The sequence below is a fragment of the Onychomys torridus genome, chromosome 3 (genome assembly GCF_903995425.1).
Source record: "Onychomys torridus chromosome 3, mOncTor1.1, whole genome shotgun sequence".
Taxonomy (NCBI): domain Eukaryota; kingdom Metazoa; phylum Chordata; class Mammalia; order Rodentia; family Cricetidae; genus Onychomys; species Onychomys torridus.
Window position 1 is genome coordinate 63,561,383 of NC_050445.1, and position 23,826 is coordinate 63,585,208.

A 23,826-nucleotide genomic window follows, 5' to 3' on the forward strand; every position below is an offset into this window, starting at 1 on the left:
TGTCCTCTTAAGGAAGACAGACAAGGAGAAGAAGAAGACAGGACAATGGAAAGGAGAGATTGAAAACTGTTTGCACACAACCTTTTCAATGATAAGTCTCTTAGCCCAGGCAAGTGGCATGGAAAGAGACCTCATCAACTGAGAGATGATTGTCTCCATAAGAGTGGGACTGTGGGTTTCATTTTTATATTAAGCTTCACAATTCTCTACACATAAAACCTGTTGGCTAGCTACTGAGATGAATAGATCCCTTTGAAAGCACCACTGGATGTCACCATGGCCCTTTCTTCTTCTCCCTCTCACGTTGTTGCCCCTCTATACCCTCCACATAACGAAATAGCTTTTTGAAACTACTCTTTACATCCCCCCCTTGAAGGTAAGAACTGGGAGACATACAAGTTGCCTGGTTTTCAGAGATTTGTGATCTTATCTTTTAAAAACTTAAACTAGAAATTTGCTTTGGAACATAAACTTGTGGACTTGTGCCTTTGGGGTAAAAACTTAAATCATTATAAATTTTAGACTATTTCTTTTAGCAATTTTACTGTACGGGGTTGGATGTTGATAAACCAAAAACTGTTTTCTAGAAAAGTAAAGGATGGCTCTAGATTTAAACAAAAGCATAAGCAGTGTAATTTGCTGACTTCTAGTTTCCTTTTGGAATAAATAATGTTAACTGGAATCATATTGTTAATAGGTGGAAATCACCACACAACTGGAAAAAACAAAAGCTTTCAAAAACAATCACTCTTTTGTTGGATCTACTTATTCTTGAGCATATGGGCCCATTCCATCTATCTGTAGATTATAGCTTTACCTTGTTTCCATCAGGCCCTGGGGCACCAGAGGGACCACGGCTTCCAACAGGACCAGAAGGACCAGCAGCTCCACTCTCACCTGGGGGACCCCGTTCTCCCTGTAAGACAGCAATCAGAAATCATCCGCAGGCCCTTCCTGATACATTCTTATTTGCTCAGAGTTTTTGGTTGAGTTCTGCCACATTTTAGCAAATTAACACTTTTTTTCACTTCTTGTTTTTCTCCTCCTATAATAAAGGGAAGGCGTGAGCTAATCTTTAAGATATCATATACTCTGATGTTCTGGGACTGCGATTCCACAGTTTGTTGCTTTGGAAATGTTATAGTCAACTTTTGGAATCCATTTACTTTTAAGGGGATGGTCTTTTCTGTGCTACATTCACAGGCAAAATCAGATGTCAGTCATGCTTAGTAGTAAAAAGGGAAGGTCATGGAGTTTTAGTTGAATGGCCATTCCATAAACAGATAAGATTATGTTTTCATATTACTGCCTCCTCGACAATCTTGTGTAGTAATGATGTAACAGGGTATTCAACAGAGGTCATATATGTATATGGGTGTTCATTTGTGTCTACTTAGCTGAATATTGCTCTGACTTTGCAAAATAAACATCACCACAACAAAACATTTTCTAGTCCTGAATATTTATCCCATAGTTTCACATTGCAATTACATCAAAGGACCTTGCTCTAACTTTGTTCTATGGTACTATTTTTTTTCATTAACTTCCGGCTTCCTAGGTATGTGGTAACTAACAACACAATGGGATAATTTTGTTAAAAAAATTATTCAATCATTCTAGTTATGCTAATATGCATAGACAAGTAGTTTTTCCTTCATAAAACTGGACTCATGAATTTAGCTTTAGACTCCCAACACCTACACATCCTATAAATATTCACCTGAGATCTTAGGTATTACTTTTCTTTGCTCAAAATCAGCAGCTGTAATAAGTGCATCACATTTGTCTAAGTAGTTTATTATAGCACATATATTTGTTCATTTATGTTTCTTGTAACCATAAGGTCATTGAATAGGAAATACCAGCAACTAATGAGAAATTTTTACTATTAATTTAGAAGCCCAATGGTATCTACAGAAGAGGTTAGGAATGTGCTTTAAGGAAAGTCATCAGTGGTATTAGGGACAAGCACTACTTCTTTTAAAAAACATGTTGTCAAAAGTTAATGAAATTTAAGCAAGTAACACTTACTCTTGGGCCAGCAGGACCAGGGAGACCAAATTCACCTTGAAGACCCTAGGTAAAAACAGGACAGTAAGTAAATCATGAAATCTGTGTGTGGTCCATACAGTCACTTGTGGCTAAAGTATCCAAAATATTCTGAATTACAAAATAAAGCTATATGGGCTCTATTCACATAAACGCTTGGTTTATAGGCTAGATTGTATAACAAAACCTTTGGCTCTATAGAAAACACAAAAAGAGATTGGTGTTGCTATCAAAGATGTGTCCAAGCCAGATGTGCTATCAGAAAACTCCTTTCCCATTATTCAGCCTACTATCTTTTTAAAAAGCGACAAAGCAGGCTGTCGCCTTTGATAATGTGATAAGTAGTAACAAACACAGCCAGGCATTGCACATTTTAGCTATATAACGGACTGCCTTCTTAATAGAAATTATCATATTCTGTACATTACCTAGTTAATTGTATACCCATGTGAATCTCTTTTATTACTGACCAGCTGTCTCTCTAATGTGGCCCACTGTTGACAAAGGAGACCAGGCCACAGAATGTAACTAAATTGAGGCGCATCCATCACAATTAGAGAAAATGACTCGGAACTCATGCTCTGATTGTGGATAGCAGTGTAATGTTTGAATGCCAAGAAAAACATTAAAAGCAATTTTTTCAGGCTCTGGTTTGATGGAAAATCGGTGCATTTACGTTTTCACTATGGAGAAAGAAATAATTTGTATTTTAATATAGCAAAGAACACACAAAAAGTAAGGCTATTACATGGAATAGTCAATAGGTTTTGCTTTCATATTGTGATGTTTCTGTCAATACATAAAACAAGGCAATTTGAACAAAATATAAATAAGTTGTTTCATTCCCTTGTTCAACACCAACAATGTAGACTGCTATAATTAGTGTGCAAAATATAAATTTTTTATATTGTAATTGCATGGCAAAAGGGACTTTAAAAAGAAGGCAATGCTGAGATTTGATCAAGCCATCATCTCCTTGTTGACTCACCCTTTCTCCTGGTTTGCCAGCTTCTCCAGCAGTACCTGAGGGACCAGGCAGACCCTAAATGAAGAGACATGAAAATCTCAATCTTATGGCCATATTAATGCTAATAATTTGGCTTATGAAGGGAATAACATCATGAACATGAACACTATTATGTCTTGTTAAATTACTCCAGAAAAGTTTGCTTTGAATAACCATGGCTTTTGCTTGAGGAAGCCATATTCTGGGTGGTGGTGGTTGGTGGTGGTGATGTTATAGTGAATTAGATGGAACAGTGAGGTTGAAGTCAGAGTCTGGCATGTTTGTTGACTCACCTGGAAGCCTGGAGGACCAGCAGGACCCTGTTCACCTTTGCCACCCTGGACACCCTGAAAGTGACAGAAGAGATAGCATTGATGTTAATGCCTGCCCTATTGGCATCATAAAAATGTGTTGGTGTTGTGAGTCTAAAGCCAAATTCGTGAGTCCAGTTATGTGAAGGAAAAACTACTTAATGGTCTATGCATATTAGCATAACTATAATGATTATGATGTTTTATTTTTAATCAAAGTATCCTATTACATCGTTAGTTACAACATACGCAGGAAGCCAGAGTTAATTTCAAGAAAAAATAGTCCCATAAAACAAAGTTAGATAGCATTGATGTCAGTGATGGAAGAGATAGCTCTGATGTCAATTGCTGCCTTAACTATGGAAAGAATAGCTGCTCTGAAGGACAAGGCTTACTTTGCTTTAGAAAGGAGTAGGGAGAAGTACACACCTGGGGTCCAGGAGGTCCCTGAGCACCATTGTTTCCATCAGGACCTGGAGCACCCTAAATAAAACAGAAAGGCCGCTGGTTACACACAAGTCAGGCAGCTTAATATACTTCAAAGCACTTTGAAAGCTAATTCCTCAAGACAAATTTATCATTTTTAGGATTAAAGCAACCCATTGTAAGTTTCACCAAGTTCTAAATGGTGCCCATTGACTTTTTTGTTGTAGTTTAAGAGAGGTCCACAGATAGGAGGTAGTTTACAAAGAACAGAGAATATCAGCACATGTTCATAACCTCCGAATTCTAATATGAACACAAGAAAGACCGGATGCATCTGTGTCTTTGAAGAACATGCTCTGATCTGTTATAGTTCACTGCCTGTTCCATGTAGTTAAACATAAAGACATTTGCGCATGGTAAAAGGACTTTTAGGTTGCCACTTTGGAAAGTAACAATGATAGCAGAAGGCAGCCTCAAACAAAGCACATTTTGGGAGTGATTTCTCTGTAGAAGTTACTACCTACCCGAGCACCAGCAAGACCAGGATGACCTTTATCACCAGCTTTGCCAGGATCACCCTATTAAAAAATTACATACACACATATATGATTTTATATATATACGAAAAAGAGGCCATGTCTTAAGAGGGGACCAAGTCAGGGGCAGATACAGTGGAGGGGTTGGAGGGATAGAAGGCAAGAGGAAAATGATGGTGCAGTGAGCAGAACATGAAAAGATTATACGTCCAATTTTCCCTGACAATTTTGAAATGTTTGTGTATTTTTCTGACATTTCTCTGTTTTGGATTTATTATCCAAGGCATGCTTCAACACTGTGAAGCTCTGTACAAAAAGGACTCTGTTTGTGGAAGTGTGCAACTCAGGTAGGTTTCTAGCAGGGTATGAGGCCACAGTGTAGGTAATGCTTTCATGGAATGAGTGCTCTACAGCTTTCTTGTGTTGGAAGGATCTGCCTTGAGGTAAACTTCTGAGGACCAGGAGAGAAATGTGAGACTGTGGCTGAGATGTGGTAAAGAGGTATTGAGGGAGGGGAAGTCGTGGTCCTTACAGACGGGCCTTTGGGTCCAGGGAATCCAATGTTGCCAGCTTCACCTCTTGCTCCAGCGGGGCCAATTGGGCCAGGTCTGCCGTCAATACCAGGGAGACCCTGAAACCAGAGTTTAAAGTCTACTTATCATCCCTAAGGTTTCCTGCTACCAAGCTTAGGATGTTTTCACATAATGGAACAGGGTAGTTTGCTGAATGCACGAAACTTCCCCTATAAGGTGTCAATAAATTATGACTCCATTTCCTTGTTCTTAATAGGATGTCAGTGCAGAGACAGGCAGTTCAATCTCATATGTATGCAATTTGCCCCTTCCTTCCCTTCCTATCCCCCTGTCATCTGCTTCAATTTCTCCAGTCATGGTTCCTTATCCCTTCTCTGCTTTTGGGCCTGCATCCATTTAGACTCCTTAATTAGAATCTATTACCTTCTGTTCCCAGCTGATGTAGAGGTGGCTGATATTTATTTTCAATGTATTCATGGATAAATAAGGCACAAGAATAGACTCGATGAGGTTTCAATAAGTGTTCTTGAAAATGTGATGGAAAATGAGCAGTACTCACCACAGGCCCTTCTTTACCAGCTGGGCCAACATTTCCAGGAGACCCCGGAAGACCCTGTAAAATGAACGAGGGTCCTTTCATATTGGTACTTCAACTCCCACACTCAAGGCTCAAATTAATTGAAATCTCACACAGCACTATCTCCTCATTTCTTGTCTGTTGCCAAGAGTGAATCATTATCAATGTTAGCCTTGCTGGAAAGTATGAAAAGAACTCTGAAATCTTTCTTCTATTTTTTTTTTGTGTCTTCCTTTGCATTTTATTTCTGTGCAACTGATCTATTTATGGGTATCAGAAGAAACTGTTAAGCGACATACAGTATGGGCAAAATGTACCATACTATTCACTCCATGATAGGAAGAAAAAAAAAAAAAACAACTAATACTTTCGGTAAATAATTTCTAAGGTGGATTTTTTATTACTATATTTGATGTTCCCTATTACTTGCTTATGGTATGAAATTACAGTTGATATTCACCCATAAGAGATAATGGAGCAAAAAAAAAATGATTCCATTGCTATGGATTTGAGTATATCTGGATCAAAAGGTCACTCTTCTATAGCTGATATGATGCTGAATACATTATTGCATTTTATGATGGCTGGAAAAATGGTTTCACTTATGAATCTAATAAACTAATAATGTATAACCTTAATACATTTCATGAATACCTTATAGAAAAGTCACAAATTAAGATAAAAGATATGTGCTGATAAGAGAACCAAACTAATTTGAATATTTTAAATTAGATCTAGTTTTCCAAAACCTTCATAGTCACTGATTCAGGTAATACACAGGACACCTTTGAACTAGCCAAACACACAGAAACTTCTATGGGGCTTTGATAAAATAAAATAAAAAAGTAAGTATCAACAGGTCTACTAATAAGCTTACTTTAAGATGTTTTTGTTGTTACCATCAGTGTTAAGAAGCCCTTTAAAGAAGGCACCGATTCCAGACAGAACTTTATGAGGATTTATCTGAAACTTACTCTGGGACCCATGAGACCAGGCTCCCCAGGGCGACCAGCATCTCCATTAGGACCTCGGACTCCAGCAGGACCACTTGAACCACGATTGCCAGGAGGGCCCTGTTAATAGGAGAGGGGCTGAATAAGGGGGCTGATAATGTAATGCGGAGGACATCACCTGCACCACACTGTCAAGGTCCTTCCTGGTAAATGAGTAAAGGACAACTTACCATCACACCAGCTCTGCCATCAGCTCCAGGAAGACCACGAGAACCAGGGCTGCCCTGTGGGAAAGGACGTGGGGCATGAGAGAAACCTTTGAGCCCCACAGGGTAGAGTTTATGAACACAGGGCATGATTTCTTCTATGAAGAAGATATCACTGCACACCAAGCCAAGGCGTCTTACCCAAATGCCAAAGGAATGCACAGATGAGCATCTGGCAAAAATAGGTCAACATTGTTTCCAGACCAATTTAATAACATACTAGACTGAGAGTCACTAATTTCATAAAACAGATGGAAGGCAGATGCTCTTTCGTTTAGGAAATACACACAGAAATTCTGACCAATTCCCAGCCAAGGGGAGGCATGACGGACTTGCTGTGTCTGGAGTACTTACTCTCAGCCCTGGAGGCCCTCCAGGGCCTGCAGATCCAGGTTCACCAGGGGACCCTCTCTTTCCTTCTTCACCACTAGGACCAGGAGGACCCTGGGCTCCAGCAGAACCCTATTTAATAAAAAAAGAATAAGAAGAGTACAAAAATGTTTTTATGTCATATCTAGCAACTGAAATTGGTTTGAAAACTAAGGATCAATGAACAAAATTGTGATTATGAAACCACTTACAGGCTCGCCCTTGTTACCAGTCTCTCCTTTGGAGCCAGCTGGACCGGGTTCACCCTAAGATCCGAGAGAAACAGTGGTCAATGACAGAAGTGTGTCAACAGTCTCCAGCAGACAAGTCTCTTGGGACGTTTAAGCTAAAGTCATCTAAAAAATCCATACGTAGGAAAATGGTATTGAATGGTTAAGATTCACACATGGTGTTGACCTCATCTATCTTTTTACAAGCTTCTAAGCTAGCAGAAGGAAGGTGACAGAGAGTGTGTGCAGAGGGACTATGCAGAGACACAATGCAGCTATACAAGAAATACAAACTTTTGTAAAACGTTACAGAAGGAAGACAAAAAAAAAGTCAAGAAACATATAAAGTACTAAAGCTAGTATCTCAGGCTACAAACTTCCTAGTGGTGACCACTTACAACAAGTCCTCTGGCACCAGTAGCACCAGCAGCACCAACGGGGCCAGGAATGCCACGGGGACCAGGGAGACCAGGAGCCCCAGCAACACCAGGGAGGCCCTGTGGGGGAAAAACCAGCATCCATCAGGAGGAAGCAGGCTGCAGAGGCAGCAGTAGGTAAGTGCTTCTAACCCAGAGCAGCAAAGGTCAACTCCCCAGCTGTACTTACAGCAGCACCCTTAGCGCCAGTGAGGCCATTTGCTCCAGGGTTGCCCTGCAGGGAGGTGAGGGGGAAAAGGAAAAGGAAACCAAAAAAAAAAAAAAAAAATCACTGAATTAGAGCATTTCTTACCTTTTTTGAGCCCACCTTCAGTCTTTCTACTCAACGATGTTAATGTCAATGGCTACTTACAGGAGGTCCAACGGGGCCAGAAAGACCTGGAAGACCCACTTCACCACGGGGACCAGCAGGACCAGAAGGGCCAGGGTTACCAACAGGCCCAAGTTCACCCTAAGAATTGAAGTAACAGCAGAAGATTAGCAGTCAATAACAAAACAGCACACCTCTGTTATTTCAGCACCCAATTTGAGGGAATTTCTTCAGGATAGCAACCACTTAGCTTGGCTGGTGTATTATCACCAAGTTTAGGGTTGACTTTCTAATTTGCAAGCTTAGCTCTGACTTTCTGGCATTACCTCCCTCAGCTGTGACTTGGTCTCTATGTGAGTGGTTTCTACTCAGGCCCCCCTTACTTGGGAAGCACATTCTGTCAGTTGCTAGGTTGCTGCTCTGTCTATACACAGTGTGCAAGTACAGAGAAATGTGTTGCAAACTTAGACTGAGAAAACCCTTTTGTACCCATTTAGAGGGCTAGGCTGATGCTATGGAATTTTCTCTCTTCCTGCAAACAATACTGATATTTCACATTATGCTAAAGAATCTATCAAGGTGGTGACAGCAATCAGTGTTTTTACCTTGGGACCAGGAGCACCTGGAAAACCAGGAGGGCCAGCAGATCCAATGGGACCCTGAAATTGAAGCAGAAATTTCCCTGAAGTCGATGAGGAAAACAAGCAGGAAATTCTGTTAAGGAGAGACTTCGAGGTTTCCAAACATAGGATGAGTTTTACTTTAGGCATCATTCAGTAGCTCCAGGAATTTGAAATAGCTTCTGCTACTTATAAACGGAGACTTCCAAAGACCTCAAGGAACATTTGGCAAAAGTGTTCAAAATTATATCACTTCATAAAAGTTAGGGAAGATAGCTCCAGCCCCACACTTTCAAGCCTTTCAACACTCCAGTGTCAGAACTTACCGCAGGGCCAACAGGACCAACACTGCCATCACTCCCACGGGCACCCTATGAAGGAAGTAAAGAGACAGTCAGGCGGGTGTGTGTGTGTGTGTGTGTGTGTGTGTGTGTGTGTGTGTGTGTGTGTGTGTGTGTGAAGCAACTGACATTAGTCAGTGTTGTAAGAAGATTTAAAAATAAGAAAAAATCTGGACCACTTACAGCTGGACCAGGGGCTCCGACTCTTCCTCTCTCTCCAGGAAGCCCACGGGCTCCCTAGAAGCAGAAATATTGTTAGGAAAATCCAGAATCTTAAAAAGTCACAGGCAGCATGTAACTTTGCTCAGTTTCTAACACATACAACAATTCAGTAAAAATACAAGTCTTGTTCTAACACCAGGTAAAAGCTGAATATGCGGAGGGATGTAAGAAAAATATCAAGGATACAATGCCAAGGGAAATGGTAATTAGTAAAAACTTGAAAGACATTTCAAGATCCAAAGAGTGCACATTTGGGTTTCCAATGAACTGGTCAATACTCACTGCTTGACCTGGAGTTCCGTTTTCACCAGGGGCACCAGGTTCACCCTACATGCAGAAGAAAAATTGAGTCTGTGTTCATTATATATACCATTTTTTAGATTGTGCAATTTTTACCCAATTATGTTAGTTTGAGCCTTTTATACATTTTAAAACATCTTTTTATACATATAGATTGTTTCTCAATGATCTCAGACACATGATTTTTTAAAAAAAATATAAGAGCTCTATTTGAATATGCAAAAGGTTGTAATTATTTGTACTCCTCTCCAATTTTCTCTTTACATTCTATACATTTGGAACCAGCTCCAGAGATTAGGAATATTATTTAAAAAGAGAAGACAAAGGATACATTTTCTTTCTTTCTGTACAACCAAATTTATCTTCTTCAAAGATATTTGAATGACATTAGAATGCTCAGCGTTATCATTTTCATTAAGATAGATGGAGAGTCTAAGCACCATACCAGTTTTTAGAGTCATCAGATTTGGTTCTGATTGTGAATGCTAGGCAGTGGTGGGTAGTTTCCTATTTGGGGGGACGAAAACAAACTTTTCTTCAAGATATTCTAGTTTAGAAAGAGATGTTAAGGACTAAAACCAAGGCGTGGCACATGCCAAGCAAGTGCTCTCCCACTGAGCTGCTCCCCAGCTGTAGGTCTAAGATTCCATGGGAAGAACATTCTGTAGGAGTGAGTGGGTTTCTTGAGTTTGTCTTTCTAACCACTAGACGAATGACTCTGGGCAAGTCACCAGCTCTCTCTAACCCCAGTTTTCCCTATCCACAAAATGAGGACACCTACAACATACCTTTCAGCTCTAACATTTCACCTTGCTGTGATTAGTGGTCTGAGCTATAGCACCGGGCTCGTGGGAGAATGGGTTTGACCTTATCCACTTGTGTGGCAGCTGGGAAGCTAGACCAGATTCTCCATGTTCATGTTCGTCTCTGGCCCGCTAGCATTCGTTACTCATTAATTTGTAATTACATTGGTATTCACTTTAATATCACATTATCTCCTTAATAGGAAAGAGAACATTTTATGGTTGGAAACGCTGTCAGAGAAGAGGCTAAGCCAAGAGATAACACTTCTGGGACTTTAATTACCTAATTAAAATTTTTTTGAGTGTGCACAGATAAATCAGAGGAAAGAGGTTGAAAAATGTATTGTGACATGAATGTACATACCTAATTAGTGCAAGGCAAGGGAGGGTTTACACTTTAAAGTAGCACAGTCTGCTCTAATACTTGATTATATGTTTATTTACCTTTGTTTTGGCTACAGAGATCGAGTGACATTGCAAGAGGAGGGAAGGAGATGGGGGAAGAAGACAGTAACACTAATTTTCATTTGGTTACTTAAATAAACATTAAGTTAAATAAGTATTAGTAATTGGTCTTTTGTCATAGGATCTCGGTGTTCTACCCTTGAGGGATTTGGAGGATAGATGAGGAGACAAGGTACTTTTTGAAATGCGGGTTGTTATCAGTAACATCAGTAGCCTTTTTGATAGTCATGACAGATTTAAAGGAACTGCTTACAAACAGTGTCCCAAACTCAGTATTTACCTTCACACCCTGTGCACCAGGCTGTCCCTTCAATCCATCCAGACCATTGTGTCCCTGAAAGACAATGGGCACTTTTTAAATGCTGTCATGCTGTAATTTCCATCTTTGCAATTAGTATGTCTCCTGGACAGATCCTGTGGCTGCTAAACTAGAACAGAGTCCAATGTCGCAGCTCAAGTGAGCTGGTTCCACTACCCTGGGCCAGTCACTTCAGCTGCATGCAGGTAAGCGGGGAAGGATGCTGGAAAGCTTCCCTACATCCTTATCATCCTAACCATTTTATGGTTTTCAGATATTTCTAACTACTTAAAAATAATTCATAATTTACACAGTTTTTCTGCATTAATCTCAGGTTTTGGCTCTGCTTTAATTTCTAGCAGTTTCAAAATTCAGAGATGTGGAAACTAGGCTCTGTTCCCAGGAATGTAAATACAACGGAGTCCTTCCCACCCCCACTCCACCCCCACCCCACAACCATCAGCATTATTTTCTTCTTTAGAAGAGACTGTGCTCACCCGAATGCCTTTGAAGCCAGGAAGCCCAGGAGTTCCAGGGAAGCCACGAGCACCCTGGGAAAAAAAGACAATTCAGAACCAAGTGAATAAGGTTTTTCTTAGAAGTTAAAAGACAATGCTTTCCTCTTTCCAAATCAATTCTCTCCTCAAAGCTCAAGTTTGGAATCAAAGGCTGATGTGTTGTAAGCATGGAGTCACAAAGATGGCGGCATCCATAGAAAACGTAATTTAGCTTTTCAAAGTCTGATTGACTGGCATAAATAAAATGCCTGCATTCTTTCCTTGGTTCTTTCCCTTGCCTTTAATCCATGCCACAAGTTGAGTGGCATCTGTGCCATCAGCAGATGCATGTTCCCTTATAACTGACTCTGGACTACATATTTGTTGTCAATGACCTCACCTGTGGTCCAACAACTCCTCTCTCGCCGGGTCGTCCAGGTTTCCCAGGGTGACCCTAAAACGTGAAAGCAGCATAGGGTCAGCCTTTACTTGGCAAACCGTGAGGAGAGAAAGGTACACCTAAGACTGTGGGCTCAAATACATGTTTAATTAACAATCATATCTCTCAAGTACAAGCAAGTTAATTAGTATTTCATTAAAGTAATATTTCCCATATGGGAAGGCTCATATTAAGTATATTGAGCCTTCAGCATGGAACTTAATTTGGATTTACATGCTTCTGTTGAGATGGGAGTATTTAAAAGTTGTTTTGGAAGAGCTTGAGAATAAACACTTACATCCTCACCAGCCTTGCCAGGAGGACCAGCTGGACCACGAGAACCTGCAGGACCCTAAGGAAATGGAGATGCATTGTGAGGTGAAGATTGTGTTCACAAACCTCCCGGCAAAGACATTTTTTTTTCCCACACAGGGAGAGAATGTTCTCACCGTTTGACCAGGTTCGCCAGGCTCACCAGCAGGTCCTTGGAAACCTTGAGGGCCCTAAGGTAGGGGAGAAGGAACATTTATTTATTTATTTGCAAGTTAGGAAATCAAGCTCAGATGATTGCACATGATAGACAAGTACTTTGTCATTGAGCAGCATCCCTATCTCATGAGAGTAATGCTTACCCTTATATTTTATGTAAGATTTTGGTACTTACAGGGGCTCCAACAGCACCAGGAGGGCCTCTGGGTCCCATTAAGCCCTGCCAAGAGAAAACACATCGTTAGCACTGAGAACTCAGGTCCTTGTTTGGAGTAGCTTTAGCTGAACTGGGAAAACTAGATTTAGAAACAATACTGCTGAGCTGCTGGCTGGTTTTGATGGACAGATGAGCAAAAACATCCTAGTGTTATTTCATAGTTTTTTCTCCCTCCCAAGGAAGCATTTAAGAGCCCAAATTTCCTTTGTCCGCACCCTTTCTTGTCCTTCACTTCTTTTTTTAACAACCAAATCTTCAGGACTCAATGAGAATTGTATGGGGGAAGTCATAATTCTTCAAGCTGTGAGGAACTGGGCATCCAGAGAGTGTTCGGGGCAGTGAGGTGAATTGATCTTTGCACCAGAACAGAAGATATAATGGCTGACAAATCATTTCAGTTAGTTCCCTTCATCCTATGTCATCTCTCCATGTCATACTTAGTTAAGAAATTGATACTTCTATTGCCACAGGGGCATAAATTGAAAAGGATCAAAAGTCCTTCTTAATGATTAAAAGGAGGTTTATTACAACCGTAAAGCTCCTTTCAGGGCTGTTGGTGACTGATGAAAACGTCAAGCAAAAGTGGATGTAATGAGGGATGAAGGAAAAAATCAATTATTATTGGGGCAGCCTATTGGAAGAATCTATCATAGGATATTGAAAACATAACACAAGTGACAGTAGCTCGTTTTCCTTTTTCTCAGGAACACAAATGTAAAGTAAAACAGAATATTATGAGCTTTTGAGCTAAATGTGGTTTTCTTTTGCCTCTGTAGTAATCAATGCCTGTGTATTGTATTGTATCATCTAACTGTAGGACCCATTCCTCATACAGCTGAAAATACCTCCTGCACAAATTTTGAGTAATTTGTTTATAATATATCAACCACGAGGACTCTGCAGTGAGCTTATCCACTTTATTAAATGACTATAGTGAGACAATACATATTTTATTTAAAGAAGCACATTATTTTAATTATGAAAATTATTTATTTTGTTTTAGAATTGCTTCAGTGTTAAAAAGAAGCTGTCTCTTTTCAATAAAAATATTTTTAGGTATCCATTAAGTATAATTTTCTTTGACATCATGAATTTTTAATTGTATTTATTCATCTTTCCCTGTATTTGCAACAACTTCATTTGCATAAAGGATATTTTATTTTGTGGAGGCTGTAAGATGAACTATGATTAATTCAGAAAAGGACCCTATGGGATTTTGTAGTTATTGATTTTCCAACATGGAAAATTATTTTAACACTTTATTGCTGCCTATCATCTCTATTTGTTAAACACATGTCTGTTGATTGCATATGTCTATGGAAGTGTGTAGATGTACAAACTTAAATTATATTTCACTGATACTTTAAAGGGAAATATTTTGCTTGATTCTTGCCAGAAAGAGGCTTTAAAGACAAGAGAATCTGTATTCCATTTTGATTTCTCCCAGCTTTTGTCCACCATTTTAATTTTTAAAACAAAATGACATCTTCTTCTGCTCTATTTCCCACTTTGCCTCTTCTTGAGAAATGGGTTCTACTTTACAGCTGAGTAATGTTCAGCATTAGCAGAAACAACTCATTTCAAATGTCCAATATAAACAAAGCCAAAAGAATGCTTACATTTTTCGTTTCAGATATGAACATTTTAAATTACCGGGAAAATCAGGAAATTGGAAGTCATCAATTAAAGCTACATTATTTCGCAAGTGAGAGTTTTAATTTACAGAAAATATTGTCTTGCCCTTATACTATATTAGTTTTTTTCGGCTCATTAGCTTCAGAAGAATATCTTGTGACGATAGAGCACAGATGTAGGGCCCAGGTAAAAGCTGCATTTTCAAGACCATGATAACTAACAGATAAATGCCTTTGGAAAACATAATTAGAATCACCAAGTTGTGTGCTTGCATATTAAATTCTATGTAGTTAATCAACGTAATGTTTTTATTTCTCGGACATTTTCATTCTTTCTTATAAATTATTATATATTTCTCATGATTATGTCTATTTTTTCCCTATTACATCTCAGTGGTGTTTGGCAGAAGCTTCAATTGTTAGCCAGGTCATAAATCATTATAGAAAGACAGGATGTGTGCTGATGACATCAATGCTACATTCGACTCATTCTCTTCTATATTGGTTTTTAGTAAATAGACAAGAAAAGGAATTTTCATCAGAACGGAAAAAAAAAGAAACACTCCTTATATCATTGAGTCCTTGAGGGTGAGCCAGGGGGTGAGGCCATTTGCTGCTGGCTGAGTAAATCAATTCAGTAGTAAATTAAGAATAGTGTAGTTCTGAACCTGTTGGGGGCACCTCTTAAATACTTGTGATGAAGGACGTGTTCTATTCAAGGACTAACTATAGGAGCCATATGTTGTCTCTCAAGCAGCTTGCCTACAAGTTCAGTCTGTCCTTAACTACCTGAGTGATTTTGGGTAAAAAGGCTCAGACTCTCCAGTCACAAGACGAAAGGGTTGAAACAGAACTTGTTGGACCTTCCCAACAGGTTCCCGGAGCATAGTCAGTCCCTGCTTCTCGGTACTGCTGCTACACGGTTTAAAGAATGTGGAAAGATCCAGAAAAACGTGTACATGTTCATCTTTTGATTGAACTAATCTGCCTGAGCTATGGTAATATGTCCAAAGATTGTTTCTTAGACATACAAAGCTGACCTTTTTATGAGGCATGTTTGTAGAGAAAATTGAAACTCCTAACCTTGACTTGAATTTTGATGTCTAGGTGTAGAAAAGGAAGTTGTTTGCATTTGATCTAATTATGGAGTATTAACTATCACTGTGGAGTCCAACATCAAGTTGCTATACAAGCTTTTTTCCCCTTCTAGGATAAAAAGACACAAGCATACCATTGGTCCAGGGCCAGATGAAACTCCTTTGTCAGAATACTGAGCACCAAAGTTCTGGAGGGAAAAACACACACACAAGTATATATGTCAATGGTCATACACTTCTATTTTCCATTCTGCTTTTAATAAATTTCCTGGTAGCATTAAAAGAGAGCCATGTTTTAGGTAGACATGACTTAGAACTCAGTACTGAGTTTCCTCGATGTCACCCATCTCTAGGGTGAGGAGGGATGGCTTCCTAAACCTTTACAGTCCCCCAGAACCCCCACAACTGAAGCAAAGTTCAGGGGAACAGGCTGTACCAGCAGCTGCTGCCTTAGTCTACAAGCCACTAAGCCACTTCTTTGTTCCGGCTGGAGTTTCAGAAAAGGACACAAAGAGTTTTCAAGTTATAGGAAAATTAAAATGCCTCTTAGAAGATTAAGCTTTTAAAAAATAGTTCACAGTAATAACTTCCCTGTTAAAGATCTCCCTTGGAGTGCTTGCTGTATTAAGGAAGGTGCTTTTTAATACACTCAGTAGATAAGCAATCATAATAAGATCTTTGGGAGAGAAAGGTCTTATTTTACCGGCGTACAGTTGGGTATTAGAATCAGGATTCTGATTCCTAGTGCTAACCAATTAAGCAGCTATGTTTTCCTTCCTGCCGTGAGGCCATTTGGCACTCATACCATTGTCAAAGACATAAAGCTAGAAGAAGATATTAATGAAGAAGGGAAATGTACTTTTCTTAAATTAGTTTCAAGCAAATTAAACCTAAGACCGCTTTGAATGTTGGTTCAGCAGACTCCAAGCCACGGAGAATAAAGAGCGTTGGGCAGTTGTTTGTGAAATTGCTTAAGATCAGAGGCTTCACTTATGTAATTCAGTCTAATCAAACTCTTTAATAATGCAACACCTCTCATTTGTGCCTTACTGATAAAAGATATTAAATCCCCAAATTAAATAATGGTGCTGGTGGCTGCAGCTAACTTCAGTGAACACAAAGACCCAGCCTGTAATTGACAAGGCCTCAAAAAGAGGACAGGCAAAGCAGAACCTTGAGTGAAGAAACTAAAGAAATGAGATAAAATATATGAATTTCCAAGTAGAAGATTTTTTCCTTGGCTGCTAAAAATAAATTTCACAATTAACATTTTTCTAACAGAGCAAGACACTAAAGTCAGAAATAAGTTTTAAAAACTACTTAAGAAACCTTACCCCAGTAAGACCAAAAATACCAGGGAGACCAGGGGGCCCCGGGGGACCAGGGGGGCCAGGGGGGCCATCGGGACCGTCTGCACCATCTCTGCCTCGGGGACCTGCTGGACCCTGTCATAAAACAAGGGAATTAGGGCAGGGTTAGAATCGCCCTGTCAAAACCTGTATAGTGTGTGAAAAGAGACCTAAGAACACATATGTTAAGGTCAGTTGTTCAGACTTGTCGATGTGAATGGGTGAAAATATAATATGCTGTATCTGTCATTGATTGACATTCAACATGGGTTTAATTTAGAAGGACATTTAGTGATTGATGTGTGAAGATAACAAGTAGTGGCTAACACAGAGTAGACACTGAATATTAATTTATTAATGGAACTTATTCTGTGAACGTCACATGTTTCACGGTGTATAAAGAGACACTTTGTAGGTTGATGCTAGGTTCTGACTCTTGTGAAGATCAATTGTTTCAGTATGTGATTTGTGAAGAGTAGCTTAACTGATTAGATCATTTTATCACAGGATAGGAACACTGTTTTAACACTATTCATGTTGTTAGGATAATTAACTAATATAATTATACAACTAATATATTGAGTAGAATGTGTGTAAGTCCACATTTCATGACAGATACAAGATACTGTTATTTGTGTATTGGTAAAAATGTTTTATAATACAAACCATGCAAAACCATGTAGTGACACATATCAAAGAAATGTAGAAAAGAATTAGCAAATAGAATAGCAGCTTGGCTTGTACATGTATGAATAGAGACAGACAAACATGTTGCTGCTGACTGCTTCACAATTAATTCCAATCTATACAAAGATCTTTTTTTTTTTTTTCAAGAGAAACAAAGCATGTTACAAAGAGATTTATGTGGTAGGGGATACATTTTCATTATACATCTATTGGGCAGGTCAAATTAAAATAAGAAAGATAGGCTTACAAAGAATTGGGCTGCCTATAATAGTGTTTCTTTTCATGAAAGGGTAATCTTGACTGAAAAAGGATATTGATTATATATAATAATGTTCATTTACTTCTTCTGTAGGACATTATCTACTTAAAAGGTGGTATAATTATCTGAATACATAATATTCTTACACATTGTCAGTCTTCTGTTGCTTCTAATATATAGCTATTCAAATATGGGTCAAAGCCCTTTAATGGTTCAAAAATTACATACCCTTTCTCCACGTGGTCCTCTAACTCCAGTGGGGCCCTGAAGGAAGACAAAGCAGCGAAAGGACACATGTCTACGTAATTTACGGTGAACCGGCAAACTTACTTTGAAAATAATTAGTTGTTCAAACTGATCTCACTAAAATCTTATTAAACAACAGTCAAAAGACCTGGTATAAAACAATAGATGACAGTGCATTGTTTTTGTTAAAACGGTATGTAATTTTTTTTCCAAACTAGAGGACTAGAGGCTACAATGGTGTAGAGGCTAGTGGTCAAATCAATATTATCCATTGCATTTTTAGTAAAATGATTGTTATAGATAAAACAACCATGTTGTTTTATTTTTTTACTGCACACTTACAGAGTCAGATATTTAAAATAAACTTTGATTTACTATTAATAATTAATATAATATTCATTCTCCCATCAGACTATAAACAAATATTTAGTAGTAGTAGGTAAATCATCAATTTATATAACATAAATATAATTAGAGATGCTTCTGGAAGATAACAAAACTTTATTACATCAAACATTAGCACTATTTTATTTTATAGTTTAGTGAATACATATTTGTATGGGTAAAATCTTAAAGTATTTTATTTCTATAATTCATATTCAAATGTAAATCATTCTGGTAATATCAGGTATTTATGGAGACACATTAGATTCTTATCTTTCTCGCAGATCCCTAGAGAAGGTAAATGACTTTTATGGGAAGAATTATATATATATACACATAGATTAAAGGTGATTAATATTTTGATATTATATACAAATATATCTATAGATGTCACTACATCATTCTCTTTCTATTATCTTAATCTAACATTTTTGAAATAAAATTTAAAATTTTACAAATAAACAAAATGTAATCTACAAAACCAGATATATACATATACACTTATAATTATATTGCAATTTTAATTCATGAGCTAAAAATTTATTCCTAATTCTTTGCAAATAAATCCAAAGAAATTACAAAAAAAGAAAGAAAGAAACTCTTTAGCTTAGTGAGATCTTGTGCTCAGAGTAGCTGATGCTGAAACCCAAGCTTCAACTGGCCCAATTACTCTCTGCTCCCTATGGGTATTTTATGAGACCAGCCTTACTTAGTAGCGCCACCCACTTTGGAAAATGGGGTGGGTATTTCAGTAGAAGCCAGAAAGATTTGGACAACTATACCCCTTCACAATTTCCTTGGGAAGCCAAACTGTCCAATGTCCCTCCCTAGAAAATATACTAACTACTGTCTGTGATCAAGACAATCAAAGTATGAGCATCATATTTTTCTGAAAATAGTTTTACTCACCGCTCGTAAAGCTGTAGAGGAAAGAAGAAAATAAGAAATAGTTGTGATATCATTTCATTATCAGTAGCAGTAATTAACAAATGATACACAGGTTTATAAGATTGAATTACCTGATTAAAATACTCCTTCTATTTCTTCTCAAGAATATCCTAATGACTTCAGAATTATTCAGTTCAAAAACATACCAGGGAGCAGCAGGGTGATTTTTTTTTTTACAGTTTTAATATGTAAATATATTTTGAATTAAATGGTTAATTATTTACTGTTTTATAAATGCTGTGAAATATTAATGTGTCTAGAGGATATTTCTAATGCTCAGCAATTATGGGGGAAGTGGTATAGATGAATCACTGTCTCTCACACCAATTGATTGATGAGGAGATAATTCATGGCTTAGATCACCTTAAATACATAAGAATCCAAGAACACTTAGGAGAGTATGCACCCTAAAGCAGAGTTGGTTCTTCATAAAACATTGAAGTGACTTAGTCCTTTCCCCCAAAGGTATAATTTGCATACGTGAAAGCACATTGATTCAGGAATCTGATCTTTGCTTTAAGTAGCTCACTTAAACTAGGTAAGGTCATTTGATTAACGTGCATCGAGTTTGTTAAGATCATTTTGTATAAAGAGAAAACTTGAAAAGATCTTGAAAAACAATGAAAAAAATACCTTCTTGCTACAATTGCTATAAGACATTTACCTTCCTACAGTATAATAATTATAGATTAATGTGGTCTATAATTGAGGTTGGACTTGCTCCAGGATGATTCACCCCTAAAAATTGCTTGAGTTTGGTGGTCAAGAAGTATGTCATTTGGAATGAGAACATCTGTTGCAATGGTCACCGTTTGGGAGGGTACACTGCCTCCAACATTAACATTTATGGGCAATTGATGAGAATTACTGTTAAATTAGATAAGTGATATGTTTAGTTTATTGTGTCCATCAGAGGAAGAACAGTTTGCTTGAACTGATAAACAGAAGCCTTACAGCCTTACGGCTTTTGGAGATTTGCTTTTTAATTACTCAGTTATGAACCATTTTGAACAATGTGTGTTGGGCAACCTTTTTTTCCACACAGTGGTTGGATGTTGATTAGAAGGTATGTTGACAATCACATCTCCACCTTCCCAAGGTCTATTATATTTTTCTGTGGGAGTCCACTCCTCTACTCTCTGTTTTCATATAAAACTAACTTGTAACATTAACGTGTTCAATGCAATTCCTCCTTCGTATCCTCGGTGGGTATATGAAAGCAGATGGAGGGAACATACATGCATCAGAAGTCAGGCAACGGTAGACACGTGGCATGTGGGTGGGGCTAGCTTTTGAAGTGCTGGGTGTGGTTACACACCTCTCAACCCTCATCAAGCTAACAGCTTTGTCTAATTAAATTAGGCAGCCATTTTCAAGATGAAACCCGACTGATTTTGATCTTGAAGTTGGCACATTTAATTTCCATCTCACATTTTAGAAAAAGGCCCAGTTGGTTTGTTTGAAGCCACACGGCAAATGAGTAAGATACTTATGGGAAGAATTCCAGGCTCTCGAATCTCAGGCCAAGGTTGTTATTTCCCAAATCTGCTGTTTTCATGTCTGAGTACTGGTGGGAACATGTTGAGGGCTAACTAAACAGAGTTGATTTTAGCTAAAAATTACCATTTCTATGAGCATGCAATGAATTGGGAAGCTAATTTAACTAATCAAAAGACAAAAGTAGAAGCCTAGACACCCCACTTCTCCAGATACTCTGACTGAGACCTCCACATATGGCCCAGAAGTGTAAATCACTCTATGGACCAAGGGAGTCTTTAAATGGAAAGTCCATTAGCGTAAGGCCCGGTCCCTGTACTTTCACCTTATCCCTCCAGGGGGCGCCTTTTCATCATTGTCTCCATCAACGTCATCCAGATCAACTCTGACGCCCACAAGAAAATGGAGACGGGTGAGTTTTGTATTGTTACATTAAAGGGCTTTCTAAACTAGGCCTCAAGGTTTACAAGGTGGCCATGAGCACAGTTCTGGGGACTGAAGTGTGGAGTCCTCTGATTCTTTCACTCTGTCAGGAGTGTTTGTCTTATCTTGAGGCAAAATTCTTTGCCTCTTTGTGAGCGTCAACAACCTGAAGATCCAGGCCAGCTGTCTGGTTTTAAGGGAAAACTTTCCCAACTCTTGGCAGCAGTCAAGCCTTCTATGTTTCCATTCTTTTAAAGTACTTTCCTTGTTTCTCTTCGCCCGGGCGTTTCCCCACAGGCCAGAGAGCATCCTCACAAGCTGTATATGGCAATGGGAGAAGTTTCCCCTTGACAGATCAGGGTGCCCATCTACCTAGCCTCTCTCCTTCATCTCCCCCCAACAAGCAGAAGACACTTACATTGGCATGTTGCTAGGCACGAAGTTACTGCAAGCAGCAACAGAATCCGCGTATCCACAAAGCTGAGCATGTCTACCACTTAGACATGCAGACTCCTTGTGTCGCAGAGCCCCTGGGTCACCAGCGGAGGTATCACCTGGCGAGCGCAGGCATGCAATCGTGACTGGTCCCTCCAACTTAGCCGAAACCTCCTGCTGCCGTGGTGCTAAAATAATAAAGCCCAGACCTGCTCTATTTATATGGCAAAAGTTTCTCCGATCGGTGGGTGCCTCCAAAAACGTCTCCACCAATGGGAGGGCTGGGGCCAGGGGCCCCGGCCACAGTACTGGGAGGAGACTGTGGGGGCGCAGGGGAGGGAGCCGAGCGGGGAGGGACGTGGCCACGGGGCTTCTTAAATTGGTTCCATTCTTTTTGAGGACGTGGACACTTTTGAGGCTTTCGAGGGGAAAGTCTGACTCTGTCTGCATACCTCCGCCCTCCCCATCCACCCGCCCTCTCCGGCTCTTGCCAAGTTTGGAACCACTTTAGGACACCTACGTGGGCACTTTGCAGATCTCTGGGCAGCGGGGCAGGTGTCAAGGGACCTGGAGACCTAAGATGAAAAAGCAGGAGCTGTCCAGTCCTGCCTCACCTTGTGCCCTGTGGCCATCTGCACCCTGGAGGGGGCTGGGCGAGAGGGAAGGAGGGCGACAGCGTGGCGCGAACTAGAGCTGAGCTGCCCTCCCGGGCTGACTCCACCCTGCCCCCGCCCCAGCTTTTCTCCAGCCTTGAGGCCTGCTTCTCTCTCTCTCTCTCTCTCTCTCTCTCTCTCTCTCTCTCTCTCTCTCTCTCTCTCCTGTTGATGGAGGGGAGCAGGCACCAGTGGACATTTCCCTCCAGAGGATTTGGTTTGGTCAACTCTCCGGGAAGTCCTTCCCTTCCAAGTTCCTGCCCTGTCCACAGACCTTTTGCAGGATTACCAGCCAGACTCTGAGCCTGGACCAGAACACATCAGTGAAAACTCAGCCCTCCCCCCTTGACCTTGCTGCCCAGTCACGACCTCTTTCACACACCTTTCTGCCTTCATCCTCACACCTGTCCTCTTTCTGTTTAGGAGAAATTGTGGGAATGAGTGCTAAAACTTTTTTATTTGGTACCTAGGGTATACACAGCCTTTTCCTTAACATCCCCACTGCCCTCTCCAGAACAGATGTTAACTCTCCCGAGACTCCCCTCCCACCTCCCTGGACTTTATACATGAGCTCTACTCCTCCACACTGGGATGAGACTTTGATCCTGAAGCACTGGAGTAGGGAACCTTGGGTGTCCAGGATGGGGGCTCTGACAAGCTCAGTGTTCCTTCCTCAAGCCTCTTAGAATGTCTTCCAAGCTCCTGGGGCCCACCGACTGCGTTTGGCCTGTCAAGCATCCCTCATGAGGCAGCAGAGACCTGTTCAGAGTCTCATTCTGTCCCAGAAGTCATGCCCTAAACAGCATCTTTAGGCCAAATTTATCTCCATGAAGCAGAAATGGGTGGGCTCCTCGGAAACCTTCTCCTTTCTCCTCTACCCACTCCTTTTCTGCTTCCTGGTGAGGAAGAATTTCTGCCTAAGTAGGTTGACTCCTCCAGCAGCTGCTATAAACCAGAGGGGCTGGGCAAAGCTAACGGGCTTCTCTTTCTAAATTAAAAAAAAAAAAAAAAAAGATGTTAGAAATAGAAGAAAAGAAGAATTAAAAATTTCAATAAAGTTATTTTAATCCAATTAAAAACACTGATTTGAGAGACAAGTTGGGATGCATTTCTGAAATAATGTGGAGTGAAAGATTTCTGAAAGGATACCAAGGAAAGAAGACTTCCAAACCCCACATCTGATTTTTTCTGCATTAATCAGAAGCACAAGTTATCATCTTTGCCAGTGTGTTGGCTTGTTTCTACATGCCGTCACTTGTGTCTCTGTCTTCTGTTCCTAAAAGTCAGATACTAATTCTGAACAAAAGACTCAGGTAAGAAAATAGGTTTATGAAGGAAACTCCTTAAATGTCCTTCAAGGAGGTTATTGGGTAACTTTCTTTGGGACCCCAAAGTAATTCTTGGCCGAATTGCTTGCTTTCCAATAGCTACCGAAGACCTTAAACACTCCATTTTGCTCTGTGGTTTTCTGTGATTGTCAAAATAGTCTCAAGAGTAGATCCTTTGAAAGTTTGATTATA

At 39.6% G+C, this 23,826-nt stretch overlaps 1 protein-coding gene across 1 annotated transcript in view; it reads right to left on the bottom strand.

The window, feature by feature from the left end:
- Col1a2 (collagen type I alpha 2 chain) overlaps window positions 1-22,001 on the bottom strand; it is a 35,056-nt gene extending 13,055 nt beyond the window's left edge. The window contains exons 1-30 of the mRNA XM_036182353.1: window positions 21,637-22,001; window positions 19,260-19,270; window positions 17,949-17,984; window positions 16,760-16,870; window positions 15,560-15,613; window positions 12,653-12,697; window positions 12,438-12,491; window positions 12,287-12,340; window positions 11,950-12,003; window positions 11,550-11,603; window positions 11,035-11,088; window positions 9,469-9,513; window positions 9,148-9,201; window positions 8,950-8,994; window positions 8,609-8,662; window positions 8,046-8,144; window positions 7,863-7,907; window positions 7,655-7,753; window positions 7,239-7,292; window positions 7,012-7,119; window positions 6,622-6,675; window positions 6,413-6,511; window positions 5,421-5,474; window positions 4,861-4,959; window positions 4,317-4,370; window positions 3,796-3,849; window positions 3,349-3,402; window positions 3,038-3,091; window positions 2,032-2,076; window positions 818-916 (exon numbers count right to left, since the gene is read on the bottom strand). Coding sequence (XP_036038246.1) covers window positions 818-916; window positions 2,032-2,076; window positions 3,038-3,091; window positions 3,349-3,402; window positions 3,796-3,849; window positions 4,317-4,370; window positions 4,861-4,959; window positions 5,421-5,474; window positions 6,413-6,511; window positions 6,622-6,675; window positions 7,012-7,119; window positions 7,239-7,292; window positions 7,655-7,753; window positions 7,863-7,907; window positions 8,046-8,144; window positions 8,609-8,662; window positions 8,950-8,994; window positions 9,148-9,201; window positions 9,469-9,513; window positions 11,035-11,088; window positions 11,550-11,603; window positions 11,950-12,003; window positions 12,287-12,340; window positions 12,438-12,491; window positions 12,653-12,697; window positions 15,560-15,613; window positions 16,760-16,870; window positions 17,949-17,984; window positions 19,260-19,270; window positions 21,637-21,706 — 1,866 coding nt within the window. The 5' untranslated portion in view covers window positions 21,707-22,001. The remainder of the gene's footprint in view (window positions 1-817; window positions 917-2,031; window positions 2,077-3,037; window positions 3,092-3,348; window positions 3,403-3,795; window positions 3,850-4,316; window positions 4,371-4,860; window positions 4,960-5,420; window positions 5,475-6,412; window positions 6,512-6,621; window positions 6,676-7,011; window positions 7,120-7,238; window positions 7,293-7,654; window positions 7,754-7,862; window positions 7,908-8,045; window positions 8,145-8,608; window positions 8,663-8,949; window positions 8,995-9,147; window positions 9,202-9,468; window positions 9,514-11,034; window positions 11,089-11,549; window positions 11,604-11,949; window positions 12,004-12,286; window positions 12,341-12,437; window positions 12,492-12,652; window positions 12,698-15,559; window positions 15,614-16,759; window positions 16,871-17,948; window positions 17,985-19,259; window positions 19,271-21,636) is intronic.
- Window positions 22,002-23,826: the final 1,825 nt, after the last annotated feature.